General features: G+C 33.2%; 2 protein-coding genes and 1 long non-coding RNA gene across 20 annotated transcripts; all 3 read right to left on the bottom strand.

Annotated features, from left to right (window-relative positions):
• Window positions 1-1794: 1794 nt before the first annotated feature.
• On the bottom strand, window positions 1795-3965 carry LOC123900081. Its single transcript, XR_006805796.1, has 2 exons — window positions 2224-3965; window positions 1795-2087 (listed from the first exon to the last, which is right to left on the bottom strand). It is a non-coding gene; the product is annotated as an uncharacterized LOC123900081 (long non-coding RNA).
• Window positions 3966-8308: 4343 nt separating this feature from the next.
• Window positions 8309-16572, bottom strand: LOC123900076. 16 transcript variants are annotated; one of them, XM_045951378.1, is made up of 15 exons: window positions 16435-16560; window positions 16111-16223; window positions 15939-16026; window positions 15764-15859; window positions 13858-13903; window positions 13732-13780; window positions 12789-12859; window positions 11786-11844; window positions 11578-11670; window positions 10974-11031; window positions 10702-10838; window positions 10564-10620; window positions 9465-9562; window positions 9029-9228; window positions 8309-8593 (listed from the first exon to the last, which is right to left on the bottom strand). In XM_045951378.1, exons 3-15 carry the CDS (start codon window positions 15942-15944, stop codon window positions 8538-8540), a joined length of 1026 nt encoding a protein of 341 aa, XP_045807334.1. In that variant the 5' UTR covers window positions 15945-16026; window positions 16111-16223; window positions 16435-16560; the 3' UTR covers window positions 8309-8537. The 16 variants fall into 16 exon arrangements, with proteins under 16 accessions (XP_045807334.1, XP_045807337.1, XP_045807339.1 ...); XM_045951381.1 differs by having other exon boundaries at window positions 15939-16014; XM_045951383.1 differs by having other exon boundaries at window positions 15939-16011.
• A 1030-nt stretch (window positions 16573-17602) lies between these two features.
• Window positions 17603-21595, bottom strand: LOC123900073 (E3 ubiquitin-protein ligase MBR1-like). Of its 3 annotated transcripts, none has more exons than XM_045951373.1 (6): window positions 21383-21595; window positions 19005-20197; window positions 18855-18905; window positions 18468-18566; window positions 18061-18225; window positions 17603-17947 (listed from the first exon to the last, which is right to left on the bottom strand). In XM_045951373.1, the coding sequence occupies exons 2-6, from the start codon at window positions 20166-20168 to the stop codon at window positions 17798-17800; spliced, it is 1629 nt and encodes a 542-aa protein (XP_045807329.1). In that variant the 5' UTR covers window positions 20169-20197; window positions 21383-21595; the 3' UTR covers window positions 17603-17797. The 3 variants fall into 3 exon arrangements, with proteins under 3 accessions (XP_045807329.1, XP_045807330.1, XP_045807328.1); XM_045951374.1 differs by having other exon boundaries at window positions 19005-20199; window positions 21388-21527; XM_045951372.1 differs by lacking the exon at window positions 21383-21595 and adding an exon at window positions 20714-20999.
• Between the last annotated feature and the right edge of the window lie 4341 nt (window positions 21596-25936).

Genomic DNA, 25936 nt, shown 5'->3' with positions numbered 1-25936 from the left:
TGCACTGGAAATGACTTGCACATGATACAAGCATTCAAAGAATCTATGAAAAAGAGGTTTGCAATGACTGACTTAGGAAAGATGAAGTACTTTCTTGGAGTGGAAGTTATTCAATCTAAGGAAGGAATATTCATAAATCAGCACAAATATGCAGTGGAGATATTGAAGAGGTTTGGCATGGAACATTGTAATGAGGTTTGCAGTCCTATAGTGCCTGGATCTAAGCTTGTCAAAAATGAAAATGAAAGTGCTGCAGATGCTAGAGAATACAAGCAGATGGTGGGTAGCTTGATGTATCTGCTAGCTACCAGGCCTGACTTAGCTTTCTCTGTGTGCTTGGTTGCTAGATTTATGGATAGACCTACTGAGCTTCATGTCACAGCTGTAAAAAGAATAATGAGGTATTTGAAGGGTACTCTTGCTGATGGAATAATGTACAGTCATAACTCAGATGAAGCCAAATTGGTTGGATGGTCTGACTCTGATTATGCTGGAGATTTAGATGATAGGAAGAGTACTTCTGGATATGTGTTCATGATTGGAACTGGTGCAGTCTCTTGGTCTTCAAAGAAGCAGCCCATTGTAACTTTGTCCACCACTGAGGCTGAGTATGTTGCAGCTTCACTATGTGCTTGCCAAGGATTATGGTTAAGAAATGTCATGAGTCATTTGAAGGTTGAACAAAGAGAGGTAACTGTTGTCTACTGTGATAATAGTTCATCCATAAAGTTGTCCAAGAATCCAATTATGCATGGTAGATGCAAACATATTGATGTTAGATTTCACTTCTTGAGGAATCTTGCAAAGGAAGGCACAATTGAGCTCAAGCACTGTCCATCTCAGGAGCAGCTTGCAGATATAATGACTAAACCATTGAAGATTGATGCATTCTACAAATTGAAGGCTGGTTTAGGGATGAAGAATGCAGTGAAATGATAGTGTGAAGTGTGCTTGTGGATTGGTCAGGTTGTCTGTGTAGCTTGCAGCAGTTGGCTGTGTGCTTGACTGGCCTAACCAGCTTGCAGGCCTGCCTGTTGGCCTAGGCGCGCGCGCAGTTTTCTTGTTTTGGCTTGCTAGTGTGTTTGCCTTAGCTTGGCCTAGCAATTTCTTCTAGTTTTTGTATAGTTTGCTGTTTGTTTTTGTAATTGTAGGGTTATACAATTAGGGGAGGATATGTTGGATATTGTATATTGGGCCTAGAATTATGCAAGCCCAATATCAAGTGTTTGTACTTTAAGCCCAATACTTGTATATGGCACATTGCCTATATAAAGTATGTGTGGTGATCATTAGTAATCAATGAGAAAGATCCCTTAATCATAACAAATCCAACGATAATAAATTTAATTGTGGAATTAATTTACACATTATGGAGGTGTTTCTCACTTTAAAATCATTCAAGCAGATTTGTATAATAAAACTATAAGTAGATTAATTTTATTTCAACATAAGAGATGTTACTTAGTAGTCATATAAGCAGACCTGTATAAAGATAATTTTAGAGATTTAAAGGTTATTGTTATATACTTGTTTGAGATTTAAAATAAATATATCATTATCTACTAAGCAATGATTTTTATCTACATATTCATTCATTTTTCTTTCAAAAGAGTATGCCATCGAACTTAATTAGTTTGACACTGAGGTGAGGTTTTCCAGAAAGTGTATCTATATTTTTTTAATAATAAATAAATATTGATTTTTCAAATTTTTAATCCCAACCTTGAATTTTTATTTGTCACATCTCATACATCTGTTAAGCTAACTAGGAAACATGGAAATGGAGCAGATCCATACTCAAATTACATGTATATAGATAGATTGGGGAGGAGAGATGAATTAAGTCTCAATAGTCAATGAAAGTCAACATAGCCCTGTTGTACAACAAATTATACAGCCCACCACCAGAGGGTATTAGAGAGGAATAACAATATAATGTATGTCGTGTGACAAGTACAGAAAAATGAATCCTCGACCTATAACCAATTTACAAGAGAATCTCTCAGACTGCTGAAAGGGTGAAGCTGTTCTTTAATAGTACAGCTGCCGAAGCGCATGTGGAAGATTTAATACAATCTCTGCATAAACTGTTATAGGAAACAAAATATAAAATCAGTAGACAGCTAGATAACGTTAAAGTATAGCAATAGCGAAACATATCAACGTATGCCTGAAAAGGTTCAAATAAACATGGTCCATGGAAACATATATAACTGATTTTACCATTGCATTGGATGAAAGGAGATCATTTTCTGTTTCGCATATTGGCAAGAAAAACGGAACTGTGTTATCATCAAAAAACAGGAAATGGAAGAAGCCTGTAGAGAAAGATCCAGCCTCCATATTCATAATGTCGCCTCATGAATTAGTGAAGTCATGAACAAATTAGTTCCAAAGTACCAGCAAAAGATGTCTTATACTGTATGCCAATTCTTGCCCCTTCCAAACAGCAAATTACCTGCTCCCGAACACACAACCAATATTAAAAAGATTATTTGATGGTCAAGTTATTTAATACACAGAATATCAAATGATCCAAGTACAGCATTGAACACCTAGACAAACCATTGATTTGTATGTCTCTTGCTAAATCAGCATTTGATACACTCAAATATATATTCCAACGGTCCTTACTTAGGTGGAAGTTTCCACTCTCTCGTCCACATGACTTAAATATGCAAACTATAATCCTTGAAATATCTGCAACTTAATTACAAGTATAATCTGCTACCATGAGAAGTTTTTCGGGGATGTAATATCTCTAAGGAAATGAATAAACAGCAGAAGTTGGTCAGCATTTAAGACGTTACAAAAGTATTATCTCATACACAATGCTCTAGATTATACAAATGATTTTTTGCCATGACATGTTCGCCCAATTGGCCTATTGTTTCCAGATGCATCAACAAGCCTCTTTTGAGAATTCAAGGCATTCATAACTTGATTAATGGATAAATCAAGGGAAAAACCTTAGACGAGACTGATTCATCAGAAACACAAAGCAAGCAATGCCTACAAAAGGAACAGCCAAACATTAAGCAGATACAATGAGAATAACAAAAATAGTACATAGTAATACATATATATTCAATTATGCCACGGAGTGTCAATGCAACAGCAGTAAATTCTGAATATGATATCCATCATAATATTAAATATTGGCTCCCAATTTCCAAGATAATATTAAAGATGAAGACCAACAAATTACTAAACCTTGAACAGTGTCCTGTCGGGGAACTTTCATATGTGTGAGATAAACGGATGCTTTTGTCTTTTACAGGGTCACATGTTATCATCCATTCCACAACCATTGAAACAGAAGGGAGTTGTTCTTTCCCATCTGCAGAAAAAGATGAAAGACAGTTCTCTTGAATTTGAGTCATTGTTTCGCAAGCAACTCTACCAAAGGGAGCCAGTCCAGAACTTTTTTTTTTCATATAAACATCTTTTGGACCAGTTTCATCAACGGCAATTTTTGGAGCCTATGACAAACCTCTGTGAGCCACTTTCTGCAAGTTACTTAGACTGCTCATAAAAGACAACCTTGGCATAGCATTTGATCTTACCTTCTACTTCGATCTGGATTTTTCTGACAGATATGTGATGTTCCCTGTGAGGCGAGCTGATACAGCAATAGTGTTGGTTGCATATGTAGTAATTGTTACATGGTTGTCTTGTCTCGTAAAGGAAATTTCTTAATATCTACCTAAATACAAATGCATTCCTTCCAGACTAATATACATGACTAGAAACCTACCCAACTCAAATAGTTCAATCTTTCTCTCCCCCAACTGACTTTTACATGTTCATAAACAAAATTAAACATAGCTTGCAATTCTTTTACCTTAGCCCAACAAAACAAAAGGACGAGTCAATCTAATACGCTTTGGAATTATATGTCACCCCAAGGAACATATATTGCAAGTACAGTTGTTATTCTAGAGCATAAATACATTTTTGTACATACACTCTCTAGTCTCTACTATTAACCTTATATGCAACTCCTTCAACATATCCTATACACCTACAATCACACTTCATTGCTATGATCGAGAAATAATGACAAAACAATCTCAAGATTAAGAAATAATTTCTTTATCCAAAACAAAAAAAATAAAAAAAATAATTTCTAAAAATTAAAAGTTATTGGAGTCATTACAAGGTCTGTGATGTGATAATACTAAAGCTGCTATTGCAGCATATGCTCTAATTAACCATTATCATTGGGCACAAAGATAATTCCTTGAACATTTGGAGCTTTGTATCTATGTCTAAGGATTTGGAACTCTGAATTGTCATAGTGCTTAATACTCTTGAATTCTGCATTAAATATTTTGCAAATTGAAACCCGCAGTTGAAGCAGTTGTAATTTCTAATTGTGCATGTTGTAAGATGAGATGAAAGGCATTCTGGAACCGTTCTTGGTTTCCTCCATTTTTCACCATTGCAATTGCAAATTATATCATCCTGACAATGATACACAATTGAATTTAAAAAAAAAAATATATAATACAAGAACTTAAAAAATGAAAAAAGAAAGAGGACAATGCAATGCCTAACATTAATCTCATCAACGATAAGAGTTTGTAGCTTGGGGGAATATCGAAGAAATTTTGTCAGCTGGTCCCACTTCCACAACCCTAGTGGTTCGGGTAATTTGAATGCCAGCTCCATATAGGTTAAATTGTGAAACATTACTTTGCCATCTAACAAATATCTCCTCGACGTCGTCGACTGCATGAGTTACAAAGACGTAAATTAAAATGTCACTCAATTTTTATTTTATCTTTGAACAACAAATATATTATTAACCTTGACGAACAGAGACCGGTGAAAAAGAATCTACATACCGCTTGTATGCGGAGATGGTGGACATTATGAAACCAATGAAGCTTAATATCAGAAGAACCGGAAACGTTAGCTCTGACCAAATTGGATAGGCTTAGAACATCACTACCGCTAGAACTCAAATTAGACACGATTAAATCTTTTGCTTCAAAGTCTTGTAGAATGGGACAGCCAGAAAGAAGTTTGTTGATGTGTTCATAAGAAGAGACAGATTCCAAGTGAAGTAGTTTGAGAGAGGGAAGATAATACTTCATCATTATTAGTTTTACTCTCTTCAATTTGAGGACTGACAAGGTTTTGGTAGTTAGAACTGTTAGATAATAATATTATTAGGGCTTTAAGTATTGGGCTTTATATGTTAGTAGTTTAGTAGTCCATTAGAAATTATTATAAATTGTATTGTAATCCATATTTTGTTAAGTAATGCAATAATATTCTATTGAAACCCTAGCCGTCTTTCTCTTTTCCTATTTGTGTATCTCTTATTCTAACATGGTATCGAGAGCATGGTACGATCCGCCTTGAATTATTTGTCGCTTCCGCTATCAAATCCCTAAAAGTTTGGGGATATGTTTATTGTGTTCGTTTGATGCTCGGTTGTATTGAAAGAAAAAAAAAAAGTGAAGGTTAGAGTATTGTTGTTGTGTTACTGTTATCGCCGTGATAATTGTTTCTTTCTAGTTGGATTTTGTTTTGTTTGTTTTCATCAAGTAGCGCCGCTGTGACTTATTAGTGGCCGGAATGCTTTGCTTTGTTCTGGATTTAGTGCTTGGAATTCTAGTCGTTTTTATCTATGCGTGTACTTTGGTATTTAGTTAGTTTTGTTGATCTGTTTGGTTCAACCTGATTAGTTTGATTTAGAAACAAGGGTGATGCTGATATAATACTGTGTGGTGGTTGAGTTGATTTTATTTTGGTCTTTTGTCCATGTCTTGGTTCTGTTTTTCTGGATTGATTTTGGATCTTTTGTTTTTGTGGTTCAGTTCCGTTTGATTTGATTTGGTTCTGACTGAATTGGTTTTGTTTAGTTATGGTTGGTTTTGTTTGGTTCTGTCTGGTGAGTTATGATAGTACTCACAATTTGTCTGTCCGGTGAGCGAAAGCTCGCAATCTGTCTGGTGATCGAAAGCTCACAATTTGAAATTTGAATCCGGTGAGGGAATACTCACATTGAATCCGGTGAGGGAATACTCACATTGAATCCGGTGAGGGAATACTCACATTGAATCCGGTGAGGGAATACTCACATTGAATCCGGTGAGGGAATACTCACAATTTGAAATTTGAATCCGGTGAGGGAATACTCACATTGAATCCGGTGAGGGAATACTCACATTGAATCCGGTGAGGGAATACTCACAATTCGAAGTCTGAAATCTGAAGAAGTTGAATTTGAAGCTATTAGTTAATTTAGTTTATTTTCGGGTTGATTTGTAACAAGCTCAAAGCTTAGTACGCTTTAGCTTGAGGGGTAGTATTAGAAATAAAATATTTAGTTAGAGTAGTTTGATTTTCGTTTTTTGTTTGACAAACTCTCGATGATTATCTGATAATGCATCGTGAGTTTGAGGGGAAGTGTTAGATAATAATATTATTAGGGCTTTAAGTATTGGGCTTTATATGTTAGTAGTTTAGTAGTCCATTAGAAATTATTATAAATTGTATTGTAATCCATATTTTGTTAAGTAATGCAATAATATTCTATTGAAACCCTAGTCGTCTTTCTCTTTTCCTATTTGTGTATCTCTTATTCTAACAAGAATTACTCATTATGTTGATGGGATTGTGAAAGAGATCCGATGCTGAGATTTTCAACTCCTTGTGAAGTTGCCGCATAAACAGCATTGTACAAATCGGTTTCGTAGAGGAAGCCGTGGCGACGACAGTTAAGTTGGAATGAGAGGATCGGTAGAGTGTTATCTCGTTTGTCGATGACGGAGTAGAAGAATTGACGGAAGGCGGAAGCATCTGGAAAATGTATGTCGTTGAAGTGGAGGTTGAGCTGTGAGCGCCAGAGTGATTGTGATTTCCATCTCTTTGTGAGGAAGCTTGTGGCGACGGCGTCTTTGGTCGGAAGATAGGAGAGAATGTGTTCCAGAATTTCGTCCGGCAGAGAACTGAGTCTGTCTTGGTGTGGCCGTGACATTTCGGTGGTGATGACCACAATAGCGATTGCAATTAACTCACGAGTTAACACGAACTCACTCAGATAAAACAATACTCTACGAGTCAATATAAAAATATGTAATTCATGCGCTGCGCTTTATAATTTATAGGCAATGGTTCCTCTTACGTAGATTCCATCCGTAGTTTTCTTCTCCCTTAAGATCAAATCTTTCTTTTTATATATATATACAAGACTAAATCTTTGTATTGATTGCGGTTATAATACCTAATCCAAAAAATCTAAATCAAGGAAAAGTTTTTTTTTTTTAGAGAAGATTATAGGTGGCGTCTAAGGTGAGGGCTCTATCAAGTCCCTCACCGGTGAGGCATTTAAAAAATACCGTTGGATTTAATGGATGGTTCAGATTTCTTGAAAATAATAATAAGAACATGTACATATTTTCACACACAATTTTGTCTTTGTTTCTTCCATTTTCACACTGTTTTTTTTTTCTTCTTTTTCTTTTGACAAAATTTCCTCCATTTTCATTACACCGTAACCTTTCTCTTTTCCTATTACACTGCTAGAAACTCTCATTTTCATTACTCGTCCAACTTTTGTCAATAAAACTTCAAGAACAAACAGATGTGTCACTACCATAATTAAAGTTCTAGTCATAACAGCAACACAAGGCTAAAGACCTCAATTTCGATTGTTCTTACTATGACAACATTGTTGTTATCGTTGTCCTCTTTGATCAAAAGGCCCCATTACAAATTTTGCTATAAATTAGGAAGACCCATCAAACCCTTTTTAATTTATGGTGACACAAAAAAAAGAAATTTAATGTGTAGAGATAAATAATGAAGAAGATGGAAATGGTAGAGAGTGAGAAATTAGCAGAGAAGATGGAAATGACGGGGGTGGGAGTGCGGGGGTGGGGTGAAAAATTGCAGAACTGGTAGGGGGAGATGTGAGACAAAGATCGTGTGTGAGAAGAGATAAGTGTTCTCAATTTTATTTCTAATAAATCTAAACCATCCATTAAATCCAACGGTATTTTTTAAATGCCTCACCGGTGAGGGACTTGATAGAGCCCTCACCTTAGACGCCACCATATATCATTATATATCATTATCTACTAAGCAATGATTTTTATCTACATATTTATTCATTCATTTTCTTTCAAAAGAGCATGCCATCCAGATCGTGTATCTCTATATCTTGTATAAAAAAAAAACGATATTGATTTTTCAAATTTTTAATCCCATCCTTGAATTTGTATTTGTCACATCTCATACATCTGTTAATCTAACTAGGAAACTGGACAGACATGGAAATGGAGCGGATCCATAATCAAATTACATGTATATAGATTGGGGAGGAGAGATGAATTAAGTCTCAATAGTCAATGAAAGTCAACCTAGCCCTGTTGTACAACAAATTATACAGCCCACCACCAGAGGGTATTGAAGGAATAACAAGATATGTCGTATGACAAGTACAGAAAAATGAATCCTCAACCTATAACTAATTTACAAGAGAATCTTTCAGACTGCTGAAAGGGTGAGCTTTAAGTTCTTTAGTAGTACATCTGCCGAAGCGCATGTGGAAGATTTAATACAATCTCTGCATAAGCTGTTGTAGGAAACAAAATATAAAATCAATAGAGAGCTAGATAATGTTAAAGTAGAGAAATAGTGAAACATATCAGAATAAAGTGAACATTGAAGCAGGCACGTATAATATCCATGTATGCCTGCAATATATCTCCAACATGAATCCTCAACCTATAACCAGAATATAAAAGATTTATTGAAATTTACGACATTTAATGCATTTCTAACATTAAATGTTATACTTTTCAATATAAAATTCCATTCTTGGTTCCTTGTACCCAATGTTCTAAAGAGACTTGTTAGCTATAATTCCAGATTCTAATTTCATTGAAGTACTATAGGACTCACATAGTTGCACACATAATCACATGCAGTCAAGAACTGTGGGCGACAAAAGTCCAAAAATAAGACATTATTCTCATATAATAATTTAACTAAGTAATATAGTTTTCACCTTCTGGTAGACTCATGGTCCGTAAGGCCTCTTCTGCATAGGGTAATCGAACTGGAGCAGGATGATTTCCTGAGATTCCATCTTCCATCCGGTTCAAAGTTACAGTGGAATTTTTCTTTGACATTGGCCAGGCTAGCACTGTAATTCGAGTTGGAAGCACCGAAATGAGATCCGTGTATCGAAGGCTGACTGTAACTTTGCTGCAAAAAAATGACTTCATGATCAATAATATTACAAGGTGAGAAAACAATATAAAATGTAGGAAAGTGGAAGAAAATCAAGGGAGAGAAAATAGAGGCAAGAGAATCAAAAAGAGAGTGTATTGTACCGATGATTCCACCAGACTAATAGTTGAAAGGGGGGAGGAAAAAAATTAAAAAGTTACAAATAGAATTACAAAATTGAAGAGAAAATAATATCACTTTAACCTACTAACCAATCAAAATCATCCAATACAAACTCGATCATGTGATAAGGAAGGCTATGATACAGCTCTCCAATTTGATTTCCATAAAGTTCCTTTATAAGTCTGACCTGCATGTCATTTGAAAGAGGCAAAAGGTTAACTGTTAGTTTGTAACAGAAAAATATATACATGTAGATACTTTACAAATATATGGTTCTTTTTTTTTTCTTTTTTTGGTTTAAAATACATGGTTCTTTAGCATCAAAACTTTTCTCGAGAATTTCCAAATATACTCAATTGATAAATTTATATTTAACAGGTAAACCATTACCTAGCTATAAGCTTGTAACCTCATGTTTTATAGATAGAGATTGTGGATTTTAATCTCAAAAGTAGACGGACAGGATATTGAATAAATAAAAAATATATAAATATTTTAATTAGAAAAGAAAGAGACCAAGTTTTAAAAAAAAAAAAATAGAAAAGAAAGAGGGACACGGTAAAGTTCTTATGAATGCCCCAACCATCAACATATAGATTTTTAGGCTTTGTTTGGGAGTTAGGAGGGTAAAGGAAGGTTTGCCAAAACAAAGAAACATGATCAAAATGATTGTACCATTTATTAGTTTAGATACCAAAAAAACTAACACCCCTAGTTTAATATCTTCCGCAATCAGGGTTCTTAGATGGCATTGTCAGATAACTGCAACCCAGAATACATATTTTGACAATTGTCAAGAAAAATGGGAAAGAAAATGTATGAACGATACCCAGCTTATCAGTCAATAGTGTTCTAAGAATCTAAATTAACAAGGATATGAGATGTAGTAACAGTGAAAAATATTGCATGATACAAATATGCAAATGTATGTCACTAAATAATATTGTTTTCTGGAAATATGGATACAGGTAAACCAGTCCAAAGGTACTAGCTTTAAAGTGTTCTAACATTATTCGTTGGTTTGGTTGGCACGTTTAGGTTATTCCTTAGAACAATTATACATGCATGATTGTTTCAGCGTAAACTTTTGCTCCATGTGTAACATACATGTTCAGAAGGATAATGACGACATAATGTTGTTATTCCCAAATATAAACATATCATTTATTACATACATGGGTAGTCTACCTGTTCCCTTCTATCCACGTATGCCTGCAGTAGATCTCCAACGTGATCTATGAATTTCTGAATGAAAACCAATAGATACGATGCTTAGAGAAGGTTCAAATAAACATGATCCATGGAAACATATTTAACTGATTTTACCATTGCATTGGATGAAAGGAGTTCATTTTCTGTTTCGCGTATTGGCAAGAAAAATGGCACTGTGTGCTCAAGGACAGTCATCCTTTGAAGAAATGACTTGCTCTCTAGCACACAGTGGTAAAACTCACAATGTTCACCTGGCAATAAATGAAAAGATATTATTATCAACAAATGGGAAATGGAAGAAGCGTGTAGAGAAAGATCCAGCCTCCATATTCATAATGTCGCCTCATGAATTTAGCTAAGTCATGAACAAATTAGTTCCAAATTACCAGCAAAAGATGTCTCATACTGTATGCCAATTCTTGTCCCTTCCAAACAGCAAATTACCTGCTCCCAAACACACAACCAATATTAAAAGATTATTTGATCGTGAAATTTATACTTAATATCGATGTTGCATAGGCACGGGAATACAGCAATTTAAAAATATTAACATATGGGTACATCAATAAATAAACACACATTTTGTTATAAAATATAACATGAAGGAGCTAATCTCTTTAATTCACGGCAAAAGCATCACAATAAAAGTTTAAAAAGTCAACCACTGTTTGGTTATAACAACAGAAACTAGAATACACAAAAATATTATATTATTATATTAATACATGAGATAGCCACAGTTTCACTCACTTCCACCAAAATAATTAAGAAAAATAGAGTACCACACAAGTACCATACGCATAGTACATTTTAATGCTACAGTCCTACTTAGGTAGAAGTTGCCAATGATTTGTGAGTGAAACTGTGGCTATCTTTTCATCTTAAGCTGCTGTCTATAATCCTTGAAATATCTGCAACTTAATTACAAGTATAATCTTCCACCATGAGAAGTTTTTTGGGGATGTAATACTAATATCATATAATATTTACCTTGTTTCCAGTTTTGTAAGTAATTCTTTCCTGAGGTCCAGCTGATATATCAGCATCCCCAGACATTGCTTTTCTGTCTGCCTCCATATGCACCTGACAAGAACACGTTTGAATGGATCAAATCAAACATTATAATGAACATCAAGGACAAATACCAGAACATGAGTGTGAGTGAGAAAAAATGAAGGTATAACAACCACAACCATACCTGCTCTCTTATCGTAGCTAGTAGACCATCATTCCACTGTTCCCCATCTAAATATATCTCTACACACAAAAAAGGAGGTTAAGAAGCAACTTTCTGGATATCTCTAAGGAAATGAATGAACAGTAGAAGTTGGTCAGCATTTAAGGCGTTACAAAAGTATTATGATATTATCTCATACACAATGCTCTAGATTTACATCTTAAAAATCTCCATCTGTTAAAATGTTCTAGATTATACAATGTTTTTTCGCTGCTCAACTCTCTTTTGTCATTCTACGCAAAAAAAAAGGCTGATATTTATTCTACATGATCCAGTTCAATTATTGTCGATGTAAAAATAGTGTAATATTCTGGCTTTTAAACAGTATCATTTCAGCCAATAGATAATTTAACACCCAACATCAATATATAAGCTAGGCTACACCAGATAACATAAGGCAACTAATAATACTAATTGCTAGATATTTTCAATGCTTTATTGGTTACTCTATATTTTGAAACCTCTATATTGAACCAACCCAACCAGCACTGTCTCCTCATGCATATAGGCTTGTCATATATGCAAGGGTAAACACTCATTTAAGTCCCCAAATGATACATGTAATACCACTCAGATCCTCCAATGAAAGTTGATATTAGCATACTTACTCAATAAAGAAAAGTAACATTGAAGTAGACCTTGTGCAGACTGTGAGAACACCATTAAAGGAGCTTCAAATTTGGGAACTAAATTGATACCACAATCTGATAAATGGACTAAATTGATGTCAAGTTTTACGACAGAAGGCCTAATTTGGTGGCAATTTTATTTGGAGGGTGAAACAAATATCACTTTCTATGGATAGATGGATTCACGCATGACAGAGGATAAAAGTTGAAGTTCTTATTATCACCTAGACTAAAATATGATGGGATATAAATGGCAAGAAACAGGAATCAGGGCAGTGCCAGATACTCTCCATTATTAATAGGAATCTACCAACATGACAGCCAAAGAAAGCTACCTTCAGTTTGAGAAGCTCGTGCAGCTTCAAATTCTTTCTGAAGACGCTCAAATATTATCTTGTCAGAATCCCTATTAACCCAGTGAATATTAAAAAAAATGTTAATATGTTACTGCAGCATATATCAATCAATGGACATTCTAAAACAATAATCTCCGATTTAGGCATCCATATAAGCAAGGAATTCAGCATGATGTTAATATATTAATCGAGGAAAAGAGAAGAAAACCAAACACCTTAAAACAAGCAGGTAAACCTAAATTGTGTATAAAGCGATTTCAAAAACATATTAGAAATTGCATATAAGCACGGCCAATAATGTCTAGTTTGAGAATTTCAACATGTGTCAATAGATTTCAAGGCAGTGAGAGAAGTACAAATGGAGGGGAGATCAGATATCGACATATTCAGAAAAGTAAGCAAATAATTAAATAAATAGCATACAAGGGACAGCAAAGAAAGTGAAACATCCCTTGCGATGGGAAAAAAAACACCATAAAATAAATAGGTGTGGAGTAAAAGGTCATATGGTACCTATTCATTATTTTTGGTTCCTCTTTCATTAGTTGTGATAGGCAAGACAGACTTTATTTAGATTTCCGGAATTCAACTCCATTTACTAAATTCTCTCTTATTTTAAGTACCGCCAAAGACTGGCTTCATTGATGCCAAAAACCAATACCATAGCAATATAATGTAAAATGTGAACTCGAATAGTTTTCTCAATGAATACTAGAAATATATTCTCTAATCCTCACCCACCCCACAGGTAGACCAGAAAAGTCAAAATAAGCATAGTATAAAAAGTTAAGCACGGACAAGTTTATTCAATTCTATACATAATAATTTTCAATTTTAAACTAGGTTAAGCACATTGATCACTTTTCAGCGACAGAGATTCAACTAAGGAAAAAAGCCTTATGCTGCATCAAGGACGTTTTACCTAGAAATACGCTCTGCCAAATTTCCATGCCTTTTAAGCAAACTTCCAACTGTCATGAAAATATAGAATTACTTCTTGTATATTTTCTAGAAAAGGGAAGAAACACTGATTAGATTATAGACTTACATCTTGCTCGTGTAATCTCCAACCGATTATCATCCTGCATAAAATTCTGAGAAAAAAGGAATACCAATATGATCTCAGTGAAGACAAATTATTAAGAAATGATATCAAGAGGTAAAAATAAGTCTATGTGACATGAGTCAATTGATCCATTTATTCACGATCGGATTATATTTCTTTGATACACTGTTGTCAATATTAGTGTTGAAAAAAAATACAATTGAGAAAACAAACAAATCAAAAAATTCAGTAATATTGGACAGAGTAGGACCAAAACAATAGTAATATTGGAAGAGGACCCATCCAAAGAGCACATTACTTGTGCACAATAAATGTGAAGACAATTTTTTTGAAAAAAGAGTATCTTTACACTTCTCGCTAATGATCAACACTAAATAAATGCATTCACTACACATTCCATATACATGTTACTGCAATTCTACAAAGCATTCAACCTACTTACTTGTCAATGCAAAAAGTATTCGCTATTTAAATCCAATTAAGGCCAAGTTCAAGAAAATGAATTAAAATTCATTGAAGAATATTTGATTGTGTTGCAACATTCAAATAATCTCTTCATGCCATTTCTGTTACAATAATAGTTGATTATGCTACAAATAAGTTATTGTTACGAGACATCCATTCACAATGAGCAATGACACAATATAAACACATATCAGCCAAACAAGCCGTTTCAAAGTTGCAAAATCCAACAAACGCTGAACTTCAGAACTGTGACTAAAACATGCACTCATGACTCATCAGAAAATCCAACAAAAACCGAGCTTCAGAATCGGGAGTCATTGTAGCTTCGGTGATGTGGTAATCAAATTGAATAACACTGAACAACACTGGAATCAAACTGAACGAAAACTAAGATCTAAGTGAAGAAGAAGAACATCGCAATCGAACTAAGGAAAACTAAGATCTAATTGAAGAACATTAAAATCAAAATGAATGAAAATGTGAAGAACATCGAAATTGAAAATGAGGAACACTGAAACTGAAATGAAAATTAAAGTGTGATCGAACTCAATCGCCAACAAAATCAAATGGAAATAGCAAATCTAAAGAGTGAAGGTAGAGCGCAAACAATAGAGTTGGAATTTAGGGGGGAAAATATCCATGTCTGATTTAGGGTTCGTCGATTTGGGATTTTAAGGAAATAAGATGCAGAGAGGATATGAATGCGGGCAGGACTTCGGTTTTACTTTTGGTTATGGGTATCAAATAATTTGGATATGGCTATCCAAGAAGTCCAAGATACGGGCCAGTTAGAAAACCAACATATTTTATCCGGGTTTTTTATAACCGGATTTAGTCTATAGATAACTTACTTGCCCTCTTAAAATGACCGCTCGTAATTACCATGTGAGAACTGCTATTTAGTTTGAAACAACTGCATATGAAAACTCACAACCTTATATGTTACACTTTTATTCAAGTAATTATTTAATGAGTGGGTAATTGGCATAAAACACAAAGGATCAAAGTGAAAGTTTACTTTGTGATCTCTCGGTGTATCATTTCCATGTTACCTTAGAATATAAAATGTAAAAAAGGAAAATTGAAATTACATGAATGATTATATCTATGTTTTTTCCCTTAACATAAAGGATGATGATGACTATTGTTGTGAGCAATGGAAGAAAAGAAATAATGAAATACTCAAATACTATTTAACATATTCATCCAAATCATGAGCATATTGTTGAAACTGATGCATGATTCCACAACAATAATAATAAATCATAAGAAAAGTAACAAAATGAATAAAATATAATTCCGTGAAAAATCTCAGGGTTTTAACAACAATAGTAAAATGAATCAATGAAACAATAGGAATTAGGGTTTGAATTATTGCTACGGTGGTGATAATTGCATTGGACATAAAGGAAAAGAGATGAACCTTGCGAGAAGAGTAATCGGCGGAGAAAGGGTTTTTTCTGAGTCTTTTTCGCATAGATTCTTCCATATCGCTATCCATTTCAACTGAAAACTCAACCTGCAACAGTTAGTTGCAGTTATTATATGTTATGTTATGTTATGAATTATCAGTGAATCATGATTTTGCTGCTGAGTACTCTCATATGTTCGCGCTTTCACAATCTACCAGGCCTGGGCTGGCTGCCTGGCTGGGCCTTATCACGGCTCGGCCTGCTTCATATGTAACTAACAAAATTTATCTCAAAATTCATATCAATTTTACAAAGACAAAATTTGAGAGGAAAAGGGTTTTGCAATTGAGATTGATACCTTAACCTAAGAAGTGTGGTGGTGTGGTCGGTGGTGGCGGTAGTGCGATCGTGACAGAAGCATAAACAAAGCCCTAAGCTTTTTGAAAACAATCCCAAAATCAAAACCCTAAGCTTGAAAAAGAAACAAAACAACACAATACACAACAAAAACAAAATCAATCAATTTCAATAGGAACAAAATCAACTTGAAATCTTAAATAGGATATCATTCATTCAGAAATAAACACAACAACAGTGAGGGAGAGAGTCAAATTGATTTTCGCAGAGAGAGATAGAGAGAGACAGTGAGGGAGAGAGAGAAAGAGGGAGACTGAAAGCTTACCGTCGGAGGCGGTGGTCTCTTCCAGCGCGTTTTAGAGAGGGAGAGGCGTCGGAGGCGGTTATCGAGAGAGAGAGAGAGGGAGAGGTGTCGGAGGCGCGTTTTAGGCATGCATATTTTATTTTATTTTTTATCTATACTAATAATATTAATATTAATAATAATAAAGGGAATACTCAAATTTGAAAATTTATTTTCTATAATTTGAAAATAAATTGAATAATTTAGTTTTATATATCTCAAAAATTTATCTCAAATTTTATTTAATATATATATTTATTTATTTATTAAAACAAAATTACTATTATAAAAATAAAAATAGACACTATAAAAATAATTATATATTAATGTTGCATCTTCTTTTCGAACAATTAATGAACTAAAATCTACGTCAATCTTTCAAATAAAAGCGGCTATGGTTGAATTTGAAAACTATATTGACTTCTTTGAGGTGTTCCTTCAAGAGAATTTTGGTCTTAGTGAACTTTTCCTTTTCAAGATCAAAAAATTGAAAAGATGTTTTTTCCTCATTTGTAGAAAAAGACTTAGATACGTTTCTACAAAAGATTTAGATACGTCTACAAAAGATTTAGATACGTCATTAGTTTTTGTTACTTTAAACGCATCATTTAGACACACACAAAAAAAAAAGGAAAATATAAGGTAAAAAATAAATTATATTTATTTTTTATGTGTGCACGAATATTTTTTTTTTTTTACGTTAATCGGCTACAACTTATGTGATGCACAACTTTTGCACATAATGGTTTAATATGCAAAATTTTGTACTTTGTAATCATATATCTTGGATATAGTACTTTGATCTCGAATATAAGTAAAAATTTGTCAACAAAAAATTGATGTATTTGATTCAAAATTCAGATCAAATATATCAGCTTTTATTGACTAAATTTTTGCTTACATTTAAAACGAGGGAGTATTAAATAGAGGCAACGGCTAACATGGACCACTTTCATTTCATAGATAGATAGTTCACAATGCACCATAAATTTAAGCTGGTAGATTGATCTACACTTAACCTTCATACAGTGCCCTTTTATATGTGGTCTACTACTATAGCCTTCGCCATCAAATAGATGCAATCATTTAGCAACACAAAAACAACTAGCTAAGGACATAAGCTAAAATTATTGCACCAGCAGCCTAAAAAGAAGTTTAAGTCTATCACAAGCCAGTGGCTTGTATTATTTGATATAATGGGTATGAAGATATTGGTTATGTACAAAAGACCAATAAGAAGAGGTAAAGAGAATATATTTTGTACAGATGTGATGAAAATCAAAATGAAAAGAAAGAAGAGGTGGTAGAAAGAAATCAATCTCCATTGTCTGGCCTAACAATGTAATTAGTTGGACGACGATGAACTTGACTGTGCCACTGATGCTTTGCAAATAGGGCACCAGTTCTTTAGCCGTAACCACTGCTGTATGCAAACAGCGTGATACTTGTGTTCGCATAGTAGACTCCCCACTTCATCCTCCGCCACATATTCCTCCTACAAATCAAGTCAACTTATCTAAATCAGATCTAGTAACAATAACTTTGAAAGTGTTTATGGCAGCGGCTACACCGTGTCATAATATGAGAATTGGGAAGAAAAATAAATACCTGGCAAATGCTGCATTTGATATCATCCTTATTCTCATTGCAACACTTAGATGCATTGTTTAAGGGTGAGGATTGAAAGGAACTTCTCTTTAAGCATTCTGATAGATCTTCCTCGGTTACAGCTGTGCTCACAGTACCCATCCTCTCTTCCAGAGCCAGTAGTTCCTGTAATTTTTTAAGATATTGTTACTGCCAATAAATAGTACTTACAATTATGTTATAATCCTCATATTTTCATTAGTTACATCACTTGCATGCATTCTTAAAAATATTTTCATCTAAATCATATGTTAACACAGAACCTTCAAAGTTCAAACAACAGTAGATATTGCCAGAAAGATAATTGTGAAATTATTAAACACACAAAACAACAAAATGAATTGTAGCACCTTGCGACATTAACAAACCTCATATGACATATTATCAATGTCCAACCGCATTTCTCTGTGCTGATCGTAGAAGTTTAATCCAGTAAGGAACAAGTTGGATTCCAGCAAAAGAATTTGCTGTTAAGACACACACAAAAAAAATGCATCAAATAACTGAAAGATATCGTAAATCAACAAATTCTCATCCTGCATAAAATTCTGAGGAAAAGGGAATACCAATATGATCTCAGTGGAGACAAATTATTAAGAAATCATATCAAGAGAGAAATACATAAACTCTCAAATCTTTTAACTAAAATACGGGATACGTGAAAATGCACACTAAAGACCGACGTGAAAATGCACACAAAAAAATGCATCAAATAACTGATATCTTAAATCAACAAATTCTCAATCAAGAAATACCTCGTGTGTTAGCTCGACATCTTGTTCAATCCTCTCAAGTGCCAACAATACCTGAATACAATTTAGAAAACGGTAATTCAGTTGTGAACTTTCACATTAATGAGCATGATAGCATGTAACATGTGATTCCTAAGTTTAAATGAAAATTACCTCTGCAATACCATCCATGTTATAGCGTCGTCGAAAGTTATCCCGGTTTATTAGAGAATGAGTGAGGCCATATTCTGCAGGAGACCCTGGCATAACACCGTATAACTCCTCACTGCTAGTACCTGCTCCACTGTAAGAGCTTGGACTTGAAGGAGCCTCCAGAGAATTATGATGTTGTGCACCAGGAGCATTAAGATTGCCAGAATGAGAAAACGAAGGTACCATGATAAGGGCCTGATTTGATGCCACAGGATTAGCACTTCCTTGGCCAGAAAGCCTTCCCCTAGCATGACCACCAATTGATCTTCGTGTTCTAACAGACGTTATATTGCTCTCTGGTCTGTCCCTATTAGAGGTATTTCTTGATACTCTTGAATCAGAGATAGATATGCCATTTCTGGAAACGGAATTCCGTCCTTCTACCGAGGGCCCGTTAATTTTTTTCCCTTTGGCTGTAGAACTACTTTCGCCTTCACAATTTCTCTTTTTTATCGCATCCTTCCTTTTGTTAAGGGTTGAATCTGATGCTGTACAGCCGGCCGGGATGACATCAGAAATGGAGTTGCATTTGAGGTTCCTTAATCCATACCTACTAGTACCAGCACGTGTCCCTGGACCAGTGCTTTGAATTTCTTGACTATGTAATCCAGGTTTGGGATGAAAATTCCTCCTTGATCTTGTATTAGATGCTAAACTAGAACTCCCTACTTCCGTCTGCATGCCATTACCAGACTCCGTGTTTTCCCCTTCAGCTTGACGTCCCTTCTGATTTTTTTCAGGTGGAGCTACGAGCTTTGAAACTTCAGGTTCATCTAGTACGCTACTAGTTTCAGATGAATCTGTCTCTACATGAGATGATAATGTTTTCTGAGGCTTTCTATGAGGTTTTCCAGTGTTACTACTCCCGGAGAAATTTTTAGAGGAGCTGCCAATTGTTTCCTTACCATTTGATGAGAACCGAAATGAAGGCCTCAACGATTTACCCTTTTCAGAGGAACCAATTTGAGAACCTTTAGAAGAGTTAACTTTGCTGCTGCAACCAAGGCGGCTACATACTTGACCATTTCGATCTCGAGTATTGGCAGTATCTTTTAACATACTGCCCATCCCCTTTCTAGGGACTAACACCCCGTCAACGGCTCTTTTACCAGAATATTCATCCATCAATATTCAACAGTTTATTCCTTACAAATCTGTAACATTGGCACAATATAGATAATCAAAAACTCATACAAGCTACATGATTGTCAGAACTCATGCTGAAACACGAAAACTAGCCAGACATTTTGGGGTTCGCAATGGCATACCATCAGTTACAGGCACTTTCTCACTTCAAATTATATATCTAGAAACTACTAAAAACTTGTTGCATATATCAAAGCTAGATAGTTTTAATCACAGAAGTGTGTTCTTTATAAGACGTCTCGAATTCAATTGAAAGAGGACAAAAAGATATTTTGCATAAGATAAGGAGTCATAAATAAGACATCAATCATTGTTAACACGCTCAATTTATATCAAGAAGACAAAACAGCTTATCTAAGTGATTATTTAGAAATTCCTTTGACAAAAATTCAATGAAAGCAAAACAATGTTGTAACATAACAATTAACCAATAAGTCAATATAATTCATAAGTCTCATGGCAAGTTTTTAAAACAGCTTAAAACAAAATTACAAATCATACAGATGATTGCATGCATAATCTACCTTATCCAAAAACACATGAATTCTGACAAAGTATTGAATAGAAAGCAACATTTTTATGAAAAAACATAGAAAACCCTTTTGGTGAAAATGAATAAATTTTGGTTTTTGTTAGAGTGAAATAACAAGAAGTGACCACATAGCCATGATTGATTATCAGAAAAAGTTGGAGGTCGGTTGGTTTTTGAAAGGACGAAGATTTTCATGAAATATTCTCCACACAATCACAAAGACTTCTTCTCCGTTATTTCAGCGCTCAAATTCAGCTCAACACTAACCATAATACTCAACAACAAAAAAATGAACCAAAATTAATTATAAAAAAAAAATAGAAAAACAAAAACGATAATTTCTACCAAACATGTTCCTTACACAAACAAACAAACAAACAAACAAACACATCCCTTTTATTAATTTCAACGAAACCAAAATTTATTTCATCATAAAAAAAAACATATGAATTATTGAATTTATTATTTATTTTATTTTATTGGATTATGATCATGTTATATATAGAGAGAGATTGACGTGGAACAACGCGGAGAAAATTGATATATACAAAAAAATTGAATCATCAAGTTTTTGAATTAAGGTGAATATAGAAAAATAGTGTGGAAGGTTTGGAATTTGAATAGAAAGAGTTGAACGGAGAAATTTGAATTTGTTAGCTACCTTCTTTTTTTTTTCCTTTCTCTGGTGTGATTGTTTTTCTTGTTGGTGTTGTTGTTCTTTGTTTGAAGCTTTTAGAAGACAGAGAAGAGAGAGAAAGAATTTTGCATAGAAAAGTTTTTAGGAGAGAGAAAGAAGCAAAGTCCCATAAGTAACGAACGAATGAAGGTGTGTGTGTGTTTTAAGTTTCAACAATAAGAAATAAATTTTTATCTTATTATTTTTATTAAGGAAGAGTAACTAAAATAAATAAATCATCAAATTAATCGCAACTCGATAAACACTCTTATGTGTGTTTCATATGATATGATAACTTGGATTGTTTGTCCACCAAACATCGTATAATATATAATTTGTTCAATATTTTAAGTGATTGTTTTATGTTGTTCTATCGTATATTATTTTGTACTGTTCTATCTGATATTAATATTTATTTTTTTTCCCGATCAAACAGACTCTTAAGTAATTAGGTTGTCAAGTTGATCATTATATTTAATTCTTAAATTTATTAAATTATTTTCAAATAGCCCTTAACATATTTTTTAAAGAATTTACCGAAATTTAACAAAATCATAGTAAATTTTTTTAAAATATTCACAAAATGAGAATCACCTTTATATTTGTCTTACAAGTAAAAATGTCAAATTTTCGAAATTCAAATTCGAATGTCAAATTTCTTCAACTCGTTTCGTTTTTTGTTAAGTAAATAAAAATTTTCGAAATTCAAATTCTAACTTTAATATATATAATACAATGTATCTATCGTCAACTATTTTACTTGGGTAAATTTATAATAGTTATTATTATTTTATCTATTAAATAAAAAAAAAAGTGTATTACAAAATGGAAGATTGAGGTGAGATAGTTAGCAAAAGAAGAGGGACCAAAAAAGGAAAAGGGTAATAGTGGCGGCTGCCTAATTGAAAAGCGGGGGGAAAGAGATCTAGACCGTTGATTGGAAGAGTTTGGAGGGTTTAGATTGAGTGTGATGTCACAGACTCAAAGAACCTTGTGGTTCATTCTGCCGGCACACGAATGGAATGAATGGTAAATCACTTTGAATGAATGAATGAATCACAATTCTCATGTCTTTCATGGATTCGTCCGATTAATTAACTAAACTAAGTAACAAAATCAAGCACTTAAATGCATTAATCAATTTTAATCATCCATTTGAGATCAGATTCATATTAAATATAGTCTTATTGATTGTATGATCGGGTCACTAACATCAATATTAATCGCATCACACACACATTTTATGCGTCTGAATCCAATTTTTTTATTTCTTAATACAATTGATTGATAGATGCAATTGACAAAAGAATCTGTACATTCGGATAGTTTAATGGACACTGGCGTCATGTACATTCAGATTGCTTAATGGACACTAGAGTAAGTCTCTATCGCTTAGTGGGAGTAATATATTTAGAAAAGATGAGGGCTAGCAACACACTCTTTAACAAACATACTCTAACACACTCTCTTCTATTGGTTAAAATTTATATGCGGCTCATAAAAGTTATATAGGTCCACATTTTTTTATGGCACCCATGTGAATTTCAACCAATAAAAGAGAGTGTGTTGGAGTGTGTTTATTAAGGAGTGTGTTGCTAGCATTATTCATTTAGAAAAGAGGAAAATTCGCAGGGAATAAGTTAATTTTATTTTTTCTTTTTCAATTCAATTGCTTAAGAATTTGAATCGGTTTATTACTGATTCTCGTTGATTAGTTAACTAACGAGTGTTCTTATTCATAAATTAATGTTTAAGTCAAGTCACATTCGATGTGAGACTTGTTAATGCACCTTCTCATGTTCAATAATATTAGATTTGACGCATGGAGGACCGTCTCTGAGATTTTGGGTGCTCTATGCAAATTTATAATTTTGGTGCTCCGTTGTTTATAAGTCATATAAAAATATACAATGTAAAAGAAAAGTTAAAGATTATATTTTCAATTGTTAGAACCTCACTGATAACTTTTAATTATTCAAACGGATATACTATCAAGATCGTAAGAGATTAAGTCTATTTTAAATTTTAGTTTAATATAATTTATTTATTTTAACACACAAACGCACACACACATGCACGATTGCACACACTCACACTAAGTAAAAACAATTGGTGCCCTAAAATTGTGGTGCCATGTGCGGTCTCTCTTCTCGAACATACGCAACCCTTTTGCCATATTGTTAGAATTAACATCGTGATGATTGTGTAAGAAGCCGCATGGATTTTGAAATTGGTGTTGAAAACTGTTCAATCGGATTGAAGTGTTCCGAAGCAAGGACAGAGGTATTAAGGAGGTTATGGGGCACAAGCCTACACAAATATGTGAGAATTTCTTTTAGGGCCCGTTTGGTGCACATGATAAGAGATAGGATAGGATAACTGTATCGTATCCTGTTGCAATCCAGTGTTTGATGACACAGCAGGATATGATAAGTTAATCCTGGAGATTATCCTATCCTGTCTCTCTAGTTATAATTCTTATCCTGAATTTGAGCTGGGTTACCAGCAGGATAAGATAAGAAGAAAAAAAATTACTATTTATTCTATAAAATTTATTTTAAAATAAATAAAATAAAATCAAATAAAATATAAATAATTAATTTTTAAATACATATGTGATTTTCTCACAGGGTTAATTTTGTAATTAATATATTCTAAAAAATCAAAATTTTACTAAAATTACAATATTTTAAAGTAAAATAATTATTAAAAAATTGAAAAATATGGATATTAATTTAAATTTAATAAAAAATTAAATATAATTTTTTTGCAATAGTAGTTTTATTATTTACGTATGAGATATATCATATATTTATTTGGCTTATCTAACATGTATATTTTATTGAGTTATTTATTTGATCATGATTCATATAAAAAATTAAACTTGATTATTTTCTCATGATTTTTATTTGAAATTGTAAAGTTATTTGATTACTTATTTATATTTTTTATTTATAAAATTCAAAGTATTACAAAATAATTTTTAAAAAATAACAATTGTTTACAAGAGTAACTTTATCATTTAAATTGTTATATATCTTATCATATTATTATGAGCAAGTATGTATTAAAAACAAGATATAATTATTATCATGTTTGTTATCCTGTGTGCACCAAACACAGGATATGATAACTAAGGATAACTGTTATCCTGCTGATATCCTATCATATCCTTATCCTGTTTTATATCATATCATGTCACTATCCTATCATGCGCACCAAACGGGCCCTTATAGTTTATATGGTAGACTATGACCAACCCACATCTATCATCCAATAGAAACAGAAAGTTGCCATATATGAGAGTTAAAAAGTTGCACTTCACTCCACCATTATGTGCACACATGTGATCACACTTTAAAAGTTAATTAGCATATTTTTTTTATTAAAACAAAGAACAATTAGAATTCATTCACTTGCTGTCAAAAAATAACACACTCCCACAAACATAAAAGAAAAAAATATGAAATTTGTTTAACTCAATTTTATCCTTTAGAATTTCTCCTATTGAGATGTTGACATTTGATTGCTTGAGATGAATATTATTAAGAATATTACGAGAAATTGCATGTGAGAAGAATAGTTAAATTATTGTTTAGTTACTTATACATATATGTTTGAAAATGAAAATAATTTATATATTATTCTCTATATAAGGCTAAACAATAAAAATGCTTCTCTTTATATTCTAAGGTTATTGATATTGTAAATGACAAAATCATTTAACATTTCCAAATTATGAGTAAATGTAGAGAATAATTATGGTGTATATTTATATTTTAATAAATGAAATGCAATATAAATATTTTATGCCATAAATTTGTACTATATATCGTGCCTCTACTATTCAAAATTTCTGCTCCACTGAGATTGTGTTATGTTGGACTAATGCAACGTAGAAAGTATACCTGAAAACCAAATTGGTAGCACTCTTAGTAAGCATTTCACTTCTTGTACTTGTTGTATAGTAGCAGCTTTGTCAAGCAACCTGTTAATTCATATAAACATTTTTTTTTAGAAAGCAGTCATTTAATGAAAGGAAATCAACAAATTGTACTGATCATTTAAAAGATTGTAGAATAATATTATTGCTTAATTACCTGACTAAGGTGTACGTGGAACCTTGGAGTTAATAGAGTGAGGAGATATATAGCTAAAAAGTGAAACCAATGAACAGTGTCCGAGATTTTGGGTGTCTGCTTGAATTATACTTTCAATCGTTGAATCATCTAATAATTTTTAATTCTTCAACGTAACTATTAATATCATAAGAATCTAAGTCTATTCTAAAATTTAGTTATATTAATTATTTAATTTATTTTAACATATGTGTACACGCACACGCATACACGAGTGCACGCACGCGTATACACACTAAGTAAAAAAATAGTGTTTCTAAAATTTTGGTGCCACGTCGAATCACTCATCTCGAAATGAAACTCTCTTAAATAAATGATGGATGCACTAATATATATAACATGTGGTCTAATAATATGTATCAAGTATACAATGGCATCCACCGGTTTCAAAATTTTGAAC

Source organism: Trifolium pratense, linkage group LG7 (genome assembly GCF_020283565.1).
Source record: "Trifolium pratense cultivar HEN17-A07 linkage group LG7, ARS_RC_1.1, whole genome shotgun sequence".
NCBI classification, from domain to species: domain Eukaryota; kingdom Viridiplantae; phylum Streptophyta; class Magnoliopsida; order Fabales; family Fabaceae; genus Trifolium; species Trifolium pratense.
The sequence above is the reverse complement of the archived record's forward strand: the minus strand, read 5'-3'. Positions and strand labels throughout refer to the sequence as shown.

Coding starts and splice junctions, on each gene's coding strand:
- LOC123900076 (XM_045951376.1), bottom strand. CDS start 16,542: ATGCCTAAAACGCGCCTCCGACACCTCTCCCTCTCTCTCTCTCTCGAT. Junction 11,032..11,577: donor CTTACAAAACTGGAAACAAG/GTAAATATTATA, acceptor GTTTGGGAGCAG/GTAATTTGCTGTTTGGAAGG. Junction 10,839..10,973: donor GTATGAGACATCTTTTGCTG/GTAATTTGGAAC, acceptor ATTTATTGCCAG/GTGAACATTGTGAGTTTTAC.
- LOC123900073 (XM_045951373.1), bottom strand. CDS start 20,168: ATGGATGAATATTCTGGTAAAAGAGCCGTTGACGGGGTGTTAGTCCCT. Junction 18,906..19,004: donor ACATGGATGGTATTGCAGAG/GTAATTTTCATT, acceptor AATTGTATTCAG/GTATTGTTGGCACTTGAGAG. Junction 18,567..18,854: donor ATGTCGAGCTAACACACGAG/GTATTTCTTGAT, acceptor GTGTCTTAACAG/CAAATTCTTTTGCTGGAATC.